This window comes from Polypterus senegalus, chromosome 4 (assembly GCF_016835505.1).
Source record: "Polypterus senegalus isolate Bchr_013 chromosome 4, ASM1683550v1, whole genome shotgun sequence".
In the NCBI taxonomy this organism is placed as follows: domain Eukaryota; kingdom Metazoa; phylum Chordata; class Cladistia; order Polypteriformes; family Polypteridae; genus Polypterus; species Polypterus senegalus.
Genome location: NC_053157.1, coordinates 11,582,022 through 11,595,270, shown reverse-complemented (window position 1 = coordinate 11,595,270; position 13,249 = coordinate 11,582,022). Strand labels below are relative to the sequence as shown.

General features: G+C 42.2%; 1 protein-coding gene across 3 annotated transcripts in view; it reads left to right on the top strand.

Moving 5' to 3' along the window:
- Positions 1 to 13,249, top strand: part of sh3d19 (SH3 domain containing 19) — a 223,153-nt gene that overhangs the window by 176,053 nt on the left and 33,851 nt on the right. For all 3 annotated transcript variants that reach the window (XM_039750249.1, XM_039750250.1, XM_039750248.1), the window contains exons 11-12: positions 1,706 to 1,928; positions 6,332 to 6,400. In XM_039750249.1, coding sequence (XP_039606183.1) covers positions 1,706 to 1,928; positions 6,332 to 6,400 — 292 coding nt within the window. The remainder of the gene's footprint in view (positions 1 to 1,705; positions 1,929 to 6,331; positions 6,401 to 13,249) is intronic.

The window sequence follows — 13,249 nt, the reverse complement described above, 5'->3', positions numbered from 1 at the left end:
GTGGGGGATACTTTCCAAGATTTATATCACCTCAAGTGTCATGAGCATAGTGGATTTGTGCACAGTTTGACCAGATCTGTACAGCCAGCCATCCAAGACATGCCATTAATCACTTTACACATAAAGTAGGTCTCGCATTGCAATAAATATCACTGCTGTCTTCCAGCTTTAAAAAATTTACTATGAAATTAGAAGTGATTTTCCGGTAGTCATACTGGTCGTAACATTCTTCTTTCTTTATACTCTCTTCACCTCCATTCATATGAATATGAAAGCATGTCAGGATATATGGGATAATTATGGCAGGAATTTTTTATTTATTTTTATATATTTTTTTTTAAAACAACAAACAAGTGTGACCGTCATTAAGTTTCATTTGTACTTTGTTTATTTTATATACATTGGTTTAAGAATACACCTGCTTGAGAAGTTGATTACGGTGGGGGCATGTGCTTGACCATCCCAGGAATAAAGTGGTGACAAGCAGAACATTTGTGTCATGCTGTTTCTCTGGTTTAGCCTCCTTAGTTTTATGTTTACCCCCAGAAAAATGAATTTTTTAACAAGATGTTATTATATGTAAATACCAAAGTGTCCACATAAATACAGTAGGAAAGGAATGTTGAGTGTCCACTGCTAGACTGATGCAGATTCATTACACATCCTTCGTTTGTTTTTTGAAACAGTCACCAACCCACAGCCCAATATCGCAATTGGGACAGTAGAAGTGGGTTTCTTTGTGCACTTTCCTTATAATTTTTTTTCTGTTGTTTGCACGTTTGAGGGTAGAATGCCTGATCTGCATGATTGATGCCACCCGTTGTGTTATTGCAAGAGACCACAGCACAAGGCTTAGTGACTTCCACATTTCTCCTGACTTGAACATTGACAGTTGCTGCATCATGAACAGTGCTTAGGTGGCTAAAGTTTATTTTGTAATTCTGTTTGTTAGCAATCACTTTGCTTGATTGGTTCATGTTTATTATGTGGCACTTCCCTGATTGGTTACTGGTCATTACAACATCTCCTTCCTTGATTGGTCACCTTTGTGAAAGAAAATCATATTCTAACATATGGTGGACCTAGAAGAATTTCTTTCCTTGTGCTTGTTGTGTGGTTTACCCGTATGCAAATAAATTGTGTTTTGTATAGTTTGAATGCCACATACATAAACAAAAGGCAAATCATTTACCGGTTGCTACAGTTTTGTGATAAACCTCATGGCCAGCGGTGTTACCATCTCCTCAAGGATGGTCTGTTTTGAGTTATACATAGACAAAGCAGTGCTTAGTGTAAAAACTTTTGCAACTGAAGTCATGGTCCCGAGAAGAATAATGAGAAAACTTGTATAAATGCAAGCTGCAAATGAACATCTAGCGTGGAAGACATCTCTTCTTGTTTCCGCCAATGCGTACCTGCCAAGTGTATGTTGAACCTTCATGAAATATGCATTTCTGATTTGGATTTGAGGCATTTCTTTATAATATGTGAGACATTTAATGCAATAAGTGAATAAATATTAAATGCAGGTTGCTCAAGTCCACTTTCATTTTTTCAAAGTAGCACTTGAATGAAAAAAGATCAGAGACCCCCTGATCTACAAAGATTACCTTCTATGTTTGCTTTGCTTTACTTTACAGGTCAAATGAAGACAAAGGTTTCAGTTGATCTCTATGTGATCTTAAATGTGTTTTCCTTCTCCTAGGCTTAAGGGGCCAAAGGTCCTACCCTTTCGACCACCACCACCAAAGGGTGCTCCTGCACGGCCTCCTCCTCCTAAGACTTCGGCGCCAATGCGACGCTCTTCCTCTGAAACGATGTTTAACAGACCGTCATCTACACGGCCGCAAAGCTTAATGTTGACGAAAAAGGGACCATCACTGCCACCGAGGCCTGCCCCTGGCCATCCTCTCTACACAAATTACACAGTAAGAGTTCCTCGTCAGCTTTTCAGGTCTCCTGGCGTGTGTCTTTGTGTACTTGTAGCTGTGGAGCACCAGGTGCTTCCTAATCACAATCACACTTTGTGTTTCATAACCTAATGTGTGGAATTTCTCCAGCCCCTTTGATTGTGTGTGTGTGTTTTTTTCCCCCAGAACACCTACCAATTTTGTTATTTGGTGACTCTAAGTTGGCTGCTTATTTATCTCTCTATTATATCAAAAAATCCTGTGACGAGACAAGACTTTTTCCAAGAGATTTTTTTCAATTCCTGCAAGACAAGACTTTTGACATGAGATTTTTTTCATGTCACCCCCTCCTCTCAACCATATTCAGACACGCACAAAATGACTATGCGGGCAATCCTAGCACCGAGAAATGATGAAGACAAACGAATTAATGCAAAAATTGTCAGTCGGTTACACGGCAAATTGGTTAAATGTGTATCAATAGACTTTGCCGAAACAGTTAGCGGTGATCGTGCGGAAGATGAAAACATCAACTTACAATATCCCGTAGAATATCTACAACCGTTAACACCGTCCGGTCTTCCACCGCACAAATTACTGTTGAAAGAAGGATGTATCCAAGAAAGGTAATGTAGTCCATCTTCCCTGGATAACATTAGACAACAAAGGAGATCTTGATATGCCATTTGTATTAAAACGTTAGCTTTTGCATAGACAATTAACAAATCATAGAGACAAACATTCAAAAAAGTCGGTTTATTAATTAGAGAAAAAGAAATGAAATTCTCACATGGGCAGTTATATGTTGCGTTATCAGGTTGTAAGTCCAAACACAGAATCAAAATTCAATGCGATATTGATGAAAATTGAATTAAAAAAATAGTTTTTACTGAAGTCTTACAGTAAAAGTTTAAGTTTAAAAAATATTTGCATGTTAATTTCAAAGCCAAACAGAACGAAATCGTATAATGCATTGAAAAACTCTAACACAACATAATTTACTTTCAAATTATTACATTTTACTATTTTTTAATATGGTTATTTACTCGCTGTAATCTAAAATAGTTAGTTCTATGATGCATATATAACAATTCCTATGAAAATAATAATCTGTTTAAATTGTACACCTGCATCCCCATACACGACCAGAAGAACCGCAACGTAGCTTGTGCGTAGCAAGCGAAGGTTGGCAAGCGAAGCAAGCAGGGGGAAAATCCCCCTAGTTTTATTTATTTAAAATCCATTACTGGTAATTGCAGTGGGGTCCTGTGTGGGTGCAGCTGTAATGTTGTGCCCTAAGATGGACTGGTGTCCTATCGAGAGTCATGTATATAAATTAATTAAGGAAGGTCTAAATTTACATAGGTGATAATTACCCAAGATGCTTTCCAATTGACCTCCACCAGTGAATCATTCAAAAACAACCCACATTAAATGGATAAAAACCCCACAGATCAGGGGTCATTGTGAATCTGAAGGATAGCTTTGAAGATTAAAGAGTGCTCCAAAGACGTTTGTAACTAAATATTATAAACTCGCCACAGTACCCATCGAAGACAGAAAATAGAATAATTTAAAAAATCTGCTGTCTCTTGCCCTACATGTACCTTCAGCACTTCTCCTCTGTATTCACATGTGTGAATATCTCTTAAGCAGCGCTCCCTCTCTCGAGCATATTCCCAAGAAGCATGCTTCTCAGACGCCTTTCTCACCTTCCATCCAGTTTTACACTTGCCATCTTTGAAGGGACACTCTAAGAGTGACTTGTATGCCTTTACTCCACCTGGTGTGTCTTCCACTTGCACTTCCTCTTTTGTTGCATCACTGAAGCCAAACCAACCAATCGGATTGCTCAGTGGGACAGGACACACACACAGCTTACTATTTAATTATGCATAGTGCCCTCCATAACATTTTGAACAAAGGCCCATTTTAGTCTCGATGTACCCCTCTGCTCCACAGTTTTTAAATTACAAATCAAACAATTCAGACATCGGGATTAAAGTGCACATTGAAGACTTTCAGTTGAGGGGATTTGCTTACATTTCTGTCATACCATGTAGAAGTGACAACACCTTTTATACATGCCCCCATTTCAGGTCACCATAATGTTTGGGACATATGACGTCACAGGTGTTTGGGATTCCTCTGGTGGATTTCGTGGCTTCATTAAATACCTCAGCTTGCTTCTACCTTTTGGAGTCTGTAGCTGCCAATGTTCAAAATGAGGAGAAGAGTTGTGCCAGTGAATGTCAAAGAAGCCATTATGAGGCTGAAAAATGAGAATAAAACCATTCAAGACATCTGTAAAACTTTAGGATGACCTAAATCAACTGTCTGGAATATTCTTAAGAAGAAAGAACGTACTGGTGAGCTCAGTAATCGCAAAGGAACTGGTAGGCCAAGGAAGACCTCCAGTGCTGACGACAAAAGAGTACTCACTATGGTCAAGAAAAAGCCCCCAACTCATGTATGACAGATGAGAAACATCCATCAGGAACCAGATGTGGATGTGTCAGAGATGACTATCAGCGGAAGACTTCATGAACAGAAATACAGAGGCCACACTACAAGATGCGAACCACTAATTAGCCACAAAAACAAGATGGCCAGATTACAGTTTTTGAAAAGGACTTGTGAACAGATGAGACAAAGATGAACCTGATCGGAATGACGGAAAAAGCAAAGTGTGAAGACGAAAAGGGACTGCCCAGGATCCAAAGCAGACCACCTTATCTGTTAAACATGGCAGTGCTGGGGGTGTTATGGCCTGGGCATGTATGGCTGCCACAGGTCCTGACATACTTCTCTTCATTGATGATGGAACAGCTAATGGCAGTGGCACAATAAATTCTGAGGTGTGTAGAAACATCTGATCTGCTCAAGTTCCAGTAGATGCCTCCAAACTCATTGGACGGCACTTCATTGTACGAAATAATGATCCAAACATACTACTGAGGCAACACAGGAGTTGATCAAAGCTAAAAAATGGAAAATTCTTGAATAGCCAAACCAGTCACCCAGTATAAATCCAATTGAGCAGTCCTTCCATATGCCTAGGAGAAAACTTAAGGGGACAAGCCCATGAAACAAGTAGGAGCTGAAGATGGCTGCATTATAGGCTGGAAAGAACATTACCCGAGAAGATCCTCAGTACTTACAGGCAGTCATTGCATGCATGATAAATGCAACAAAGTCCTAAATATGACAGCTTTAGTAGACCTGCCATTGCTGTGCCCCCAACATTATGGTGCCCTGAAATATGAAAAAGTGCTGTCATTACAAAATGTATGAAAATACCCTTAAATGAAAGTCTGCAATGTGCACTTTAATCCATCCATTATCCAACCCGCTTTATCCTAACTTCATGATCATGGGGGTCTGCTGGAGCCAATCCCAGCCAACACAGGGTACAAGGAAGGAAACAAACCCTGGGCAGGGCGCACATACAATACGTACCCACACTCCCACCTACCCACACACTAGGGCCAATTTAGAATCGCCAATGCACCTAACCTGCATGTCTTTGGACTGTGGGAGGAAACCCATGCAGACACGGGGAGAACATGCAAACTCCACGCAGGGAGGACCCGGGAAGTGAACCACCGTGCTGCCCGCACTTTAATCCCGATGTCTGAATTGTTTGATTTGCAATTTTATATGGTGGAGCAGAGAAGTAAGTCAAGGAATAATGGGCACCGTTCTTCTCTTCAAATGGTAAAATCTTCATTGAAGTCATGAATGAAATGACGCTGATGTATAAAGCTATATTTGGTTAACACTCTTGCTCCTGTAAACAAATATCTGCACCCTGTAAGATCTTGTAATATTAATCTTGAACAAATAGAAGATAATCGGGCTGCTGGGAGTGAAGGTTAGAGGCTGGAGGATTACGCCACAAGGCACATTAGCATATTAAAGGGCAGGTTTTAAAGTCTTTGACATGGTTGCTCAAATGTCCCACCTATAAGACTAGATACGACAGCTGGCTGCCTCTTCATGGCAGGCCCTAACATATCCTGTGCTCGGGGCAAAGGTAGGGCCTGAGAAGTATGGAGCAAAGAAACAGCATTTAGTAAGTTAATGTAGGCCGTTGGCTGATTTTTTTTACATTTTTTTTTCTTTTGGGGGATTGTATTGTGGAAGATGGAGGACTCTTGGAGCAGCCAGGTACAGGATGACATCCAGATGGGATATAAACAATAAGACTTAAAGGACCAAACACTTCGTGCAAATCAATAGAAAAATCTTCTGGGGGGGTTGTTACTTGTTAACGGGAGTTTCCGTTGCTGCTCCCTGTAACTTGAGATGAACTGAATTAGTCCTTCCATATGTGGCTGAGGAATTCCTTTCAGAAACAGCTGAGAACACACTTGGGATTTTCTGATTCCTTGAAGTAATTTAAATTTGTTGCTTTCCAGCTTGCTTTACCACATGGAGTTGCAGAACGGGACCACCATTCAAGAATTCCAGGAGAGCTTTCTTTTCAGGTAATGCAAAACATTCCTGTGAATTCTGCACTGACTTGACCTGGCTTTCTTTCTTTCTTTTTTTTTTGGTGGGGTGTGGGGGATGTACACATAACCCGTATGATCGGGAACGTCAATTTCCATGACTGTGTGAATTTGTTTTATTTTTGGTCTTTTTGCTCTCACTTGTGTGTGACAGAGATCTTTAATCTGAATCTAAGAGAAGCAGCCTATATGGAGTTCGTCTGTCATGCTAGGATGTCTCTGGGCGTCTTCCCTGGTTACTCAAGTGTTCCCCCCTCCTCCCAAAGTTATGACTGTCAGCTTTATTAGTGACTTTAAATTACAGGTTTCTGTTTCTGGTGCCGTTTGAGGAAAAAGTGAAGCAATACAGAGGACTGAATCTTAAAAAAAAAAAAAACAAGTCAATTAAAATGAACTGGAAAGGAGTTAAGAGCAAAAACTGGTCACCAATTGAGAAAAGGCTCAGAATGTAAACCTGTAGCCACAGTGACGCTCCAGGACCAGAGTTGGAGATCCTTGCTTTAAATTTACCCTGTATGAGTGTATGAGAACTTGCAGCTCACAACTGGCCTGGGTAATGTCTATGTAGAGTCTGCATGTGCTCCGTGGCTGTGTGTGTGTCCTCTAGTTACACGCCTTTCCTCCCACATCCAAAGAATGTGCCCGTTTGGTCATATGGAAAATATGAGACAAGATGAAGTGTTGGGGCACCTCGAAGGTGAACCGCACACAATTGATGCGACAAAAAAAATAACAAACGGTAGCAAATATCGTTAAGTTCTTTTGAGACTTTTCAAACAACAGAGTGGCTTAAAATGAAGAAGCCAGGCTGGAAGGAACTGAGGCTGCCGGTCATCTGATCTGCAGGGGACAAAGGAGGAGAAACATTCGGTAACATATAATAACATAACATATAATGTAGTGATGAGGAATTAGGAACGTGGGTGTTTTAGACCTCACAAACAGAGGAGATCGCTCATCTGTCTGATGTCTCGTGTTTTATGTACCACGATAGAATGGACAGAAAGGAAGAAAAAAAATAAAAATAAAGAGCCAAGATTGTGGTTGATCTTGCCATTGTTGCATTTCATCCAGGGCTTCTTTTTGGCTGGAGCTCATTTCTTTTCTTTATGCCCTTTTTGTTAATTTTCCAATCATTTATGTTAATTTTTCTTCATTGTGTACTTTGCCTTGGTTATGTTCTGTGTATTTTGTGGGTATAGCGGGATTTGTGGTGATATGAGATTTTAAATAATTTTAATAAAGGCACTTGGGTTTCGGGGGGATTTAGGTGTTTCTGGTAGTATGGCAGAGCAGCAGCGGGTGTTTTTGGGGCGATCGGTTGGTCGTGCAGACACACGCAGTTCAGTCAGTTGCCTCATTAGTGCTTTGCAGTCTGTCATCAGCACACCTTCATCCCTCTTCTTATATAAAAGAAGCCTGATCAGGGGACCATAGAGGAGAGACAGATGAGAAGAGTTAGTGAGAGGGCAGTATTGGGGGCCAGAGCCAGTGTAATGGAGAGGAGGCAGAGCAGTTGGTGGCCCCATAGAAGATTGAGCAATTGACACTCCAGATCATCCCCCAATGATAATTGTTGGATTCCTGGGGTATGATGCTAGGATCCCATGGTGGGAGATGGACGGACTACCAGGTTTGAGTGTAAAGTTGCAAGGGAGAGGTTTAATTTGACATCCCCAGCAATTTCTAGATGTGTGAATGGACATACAGAGGCGACGAGATTAGTAACTGCAGTCCTCAGGTTTGACATCTCCGACGACTAGAGGTTGTGTAACGTGACATCGGCCTAAGATATAAACATGGATCCCCACTTGTGTTTTGGGGTTTTTGCTTTGCTGATGCTGTTTAGTGTTCTGAATTTTAGAAGCGGTGCTTGTTTTTCTAAATATGGTCAGTTAGCATAGCATGGAAATTTATTTCAAAATTTTGTTTCCTTGCTTGTACCACTGATTGTTGGCCTCTGCTGATATTTTTGTTTTAAGATGTTGCACGATGCACGAAAATGACATTGTCAAGCCTCGGATTAGATCAGGGTGATTGGAGCTAAATCGGAATTCGGTACCACAAAGCAGATGGTATTTTGATGTAAACCGTGTAACCACAAAGGGATGCCACCGAGCCCCAAACCTCAGACACAATCTCACCCAACACAATTCTGGGTTCAAATGAAAGGGTATTTATTTGTCAAAACCATGTTTCCAATAATCAGCAGACAAAAGATCAATACCTGAATACAATGCACAATCAATTTTTTTCCCTCCTTTCTTCCTCCAAGTGAGTGTCGCCCGATTCTGACTCCCCAAGGTGAGGCCACAGAACTAGGCCAGGGAACTGTTTCTGGCATCAACAGTCAAATCCTCTGGTGAACTTCCAGATCATGTGAAAACCAGGGTGGCGCCCTCTGGCAGCACCCAAGGACCCTGACAGGGCTTCGTTTCTGAACTCCAACTCCACCTTGCAGGTGTCCTAACTGTGTTCATCCCTGAGGAGCAACGAACTGCTCCCAGCACCTGTGTCCGCTCAGTCCATCTGTTATGTCCTGCAACAGCCATGTGGTTTTGGTTATTTACATCAAATTCCGATCTGTACTAAATTATGTGGAAAAATCAGAATCAGATCGCATCCGAGTGATAGTGTAAACTCGATCTTCCATTTATGAGTGACTTTTCTGTATATGACAAGAGTCTTTATTTGTGCCTCATAAGTTCTGGGTTCATGTCTGTGTCGATTTATGAACCTTCTTCCTGTGTCTCTGTGGGTTTTTTTCTGAGTATTCTGCTTTTCTCCCACATTCCAAAGACATGTTTGCTTGGTTTATGGGTTAGTCGGAATTGCCCCCTGTAAAAAGCGAAGATGGAGGCAAACAAAGAGTTGAGGTGCAGATTGCAAACCACATTTAATTCTGTGCAAATCCCTTCAAATAAATTACAGATTTTTAAATGGTCTTGAAGGACCGTCCAGTCCCGGTGAAACCCAAAAGCTTTGTTTAAGAAACGGAAGTCTGTCTGTCCTCTTCTGAAGTTGGCTCCTAAGGGAATGCCGTCTTCCAGTGTCTGGGTTCTTTGTATAGTGGGATGACAGGATGGGACGAGTCTTATAGGAGTTGTGCAGAAATGATACGAGAAGTCCTCTGGGAGGACAGTGATGCTCCGTTACCCATCTCCTCTGACTCCTTCCTATTCAGAGCCCGTGAAGCACTCCCTAGAGTTGCATTTCTAACACCCCATATGAGTGAATTCCCAAAGTTAAAGCTGAAGCCACTAAGGACCACCCCCGACGGATGGATGGATTTTTCCAAAGTTCAATCTGTATGTAAGTGATCTACCATATCATTTTGTTGAGACAGTGCCCAGTTCCTCTCAGTGGAATATTGTAACACATGCATTTTGTTCCTCAATTGGAAATCAGTCGTGAGCATGCCTGCCTGTCACAGCTTGGATGGATTTCACTGCCATGTGATGATGCATCACCTTTAACTTTAAAACCAGATTGGAAGAATGAATTATTGTACTCCACGCCAAACCAGTTTTTCCAGTTTATCCCTTGTGTAGACAACAGCAGTTAAGGTGATGTCAATTAGGGTTTGTTTTTTAAAATAAAACACAGTAAGGTGCAACCTTCTTATTTCAGTTTGTGAATACAGCAAGTATGCATCTGTTTAAACATTGCAAGTTTCATTTGTCAAATGTGATAAACTCAGGTGGCCGCACTACTGACTCCCAGGTGCATAGTCGATTCATCTCAAATCCTGGCCTTGTCACTGTCTTTGTGTTGTTTTCACATTTCGGCTGCATCCATCCATCCATCCTCTTCCGCTTATCCGAGATCGGGTCGCGGGGGCAGCAGCTTGAGCAGAGATACCCAGACTTCTCTCTCCCCAGCCACTTCTTCCAGCTCTTCTGGGGGAATCCTGAGGTGTTCCCAAGCCAGTCGGGAGACATAGTCCCTCCAGTGTGTCCTGGGTCTTCCTCGGGGCCTCCTCCCAGTTACACGTGCCCGGAACACTTCACCAGGGAGGCTTCCAGGAGGCATCCTGATCAGATGCCCGAGCCACCTCATCTGACTCCTCTGGATGTGGAGGAGCAGCGGCTCTACTCTGAACCCCTTCTTATCTTTAAGGGAAAGCCCAGACACCCTGCAGAGGAAACTCATTTTAGCCTCTTGTATTTGTGATCTCGTTCTTTCGGTCACTACCCATAGCTCATGACCATAGGTGAGGGTAGGAGCGTAGATCGACTGGTAAATTGAGAGCTTTGCCTTACGGCTCAGCTCCTTTTTCACCACGACAGACCGATGCAGAGGCCACATCACTGTGGACGCCGCACCGATCCTCCTGTTGATCTCTCACTCCGTTCTTCCCTCACTCATGAACAAGACCCCGAGATACTTGAACTCCTCCACTTGGGGCAGGATCTCTCCCCCAACCCTGAGAGGGCACTCCACCCTTTTCCGGCTGAGGACCATGCTCTCAGATTTGGAGGTGCCGATTCCCATCCCTGCCGCGTCACACTCGGCTGCAAACCGATCCAGAGAGAGTTGAAGATCACGGCCTGATGAAGCAAACAGGACAACATCATCTGCAAAAAGCAGTGACCCAATCCTGAGTCCACCAAAACGGACCCCCTCAACACCCTGGCTGCGCCTAGAAATTCTGTCCACAAAAGTTATGAACAGAATCGGTGACAAAGGGCAGCCCTGGTGGAGTCCAACTCTCACTGGAAACGGGCTGAACTTACTGCCGGCAATGCGGACCAAGCTCTGACACCGGTTGTACAGAGACCGAACAGCTCTTATCAGGGGGTCCGGTACCCCATACTCTCGGAGTACCCCTCACAAGATTTCCCGAGGGACACAGTTGAACGCCTTTTCCAAGTCCACAAAACACATGTAGACTGGTTGGGCAAACTCCCATGCACCCTCCAGGACCCTGCTAAGGGTGTAGAGCTGGTCCACTGTTCCGCGACCAGGACGAAAACCACACTGTTCCTCCTGAATCTGAGGTTTGACTATCTGACGGACCCTCCTCTCCAGGACCCCCGAATAGACTTTTTCAGGGAGGCTGACGAGTGTGATCCCTCCCAGCTGCATCCATTTAGTTTTTTATTAGGTGTTGACCAGAAAGTAGAGTACTGCTGCGTTGACCTCAAACCCAGAAAAACACCCTAAAATGTACCCAAAAAGTGAACACATAAAGTTTAAAGTTAAATTAATGATGCAGGGAACAAAAACAGACAAAAGATGGGATATAGATAGATAGACAGGTAGATATGAAAGGCACTATATAATAGATAGACACATGTGACAGGCACCATATAGTAGATAGATGGATTTGAAAGGCACTATATGATTCGATAGGTGGGTACCTACAGGATGGAAAACAATATCCTAAAGGAAGCAACCTCTGAAAAGGTTTTAGTGGTTTTTGCTGACACAACATTTTCACGCCCAAGTAATGTGCAGAAGTGATTAAAATGACAAGTAAAACTTTATTGTTAAAACTGTTGAATAACACTGTGGTCTTATTAGTTAATAACGTATATAGCCTGTGCCTGACGGACTTTGATTTTTATTCAACAGTTTTAACAATAACTAATAAGACCCCATCTGGAGTTTTGTGTGCAGTTTTGGTCCCCACGCTACAAAGAACACATAACAGCACTTGAAGCAGTACAGTGGAGATTAACCAAATGCATCCTGGGACGGGTTTCCTTGGGTTGGTACTGGCAAGATTTGTTGGTGAGGCCAATGAGAGCGCTTACCTTGTGGTCTATATGTGGCTCCTAGTGCCCCAGGGACACAGTGCTGCAAAAAATGATGCCATCCTTTGAAGGCATTCTTCACAGTAGGGTGTTTCCTGATGTCCTGGCTACATTGACCTCCATGGCCTAGTCACTGTTGACGCCTACTCATCCCCTGTCCCTAATTGTCTGACTATCTCTCTCACCCCTTCACCACCAAATAGATAATATGTGGTCAGCGTAATTAAGTTATTTTAAAGTCCCAAATCTCCATCTCCCATTTTCTTGCAAGTCTACACACAATGGTCACTTTATCTCACTTTGATTCCTGTCTATGTCTGTTTTGCATTCACCCCAGAATTCTTCCTAGTCCCAAATGTGCCACTGTTGGAAAATGACCTCATGAATATTAATGAGCTAATGAGGTCATTTGTACCTGCCTACTATTTCAGTTACAGAACATCTCCCACATGAGCTCGGAGTCTTCTAGATAGATAGATAGATAGATAGATAGATATGAAAGGCACTATATAATGATAGATAGATAGATATGAATGGCACTATATGATAGATAGATAGATATGAATGGCACTATATGATAGATAGATAGATATGAATGGCACTATATGATAGATAGATCGATCGATCAATGGAACTTTTTTTTTTCAACACGTATACAGGAACATCGCAACGCCGTCAGAAGAAAGGACTGATCTATATGCATACTAAATCAACAGGACATACATTTAACTGGGACAATGTACAAGTAAAATTTAAAGTCAGTACTAAAAGAATCTTGGCTATCAAATGAGAACGCCATCAACAGACACTTGGACATAAATCTAGCATTTGCAAACTTAAGAACAACATGTTTGTAATAAACAAAACTTTACACCCAATATCATCCCCACCAACCCACAAACCAGATCACACTGACTTAGGCACCTTCCCATACATAATTGTTGCTGTGTATTGCCTTTGATTCTTGTAAGTCTAAGCATTATCCTCTGATGAAGGCCCAATGCAGGGGTTGAAAGCTCAAGAATAAAAACTACTTTATGTTACATGATTCGTTTATTCTCCCTTT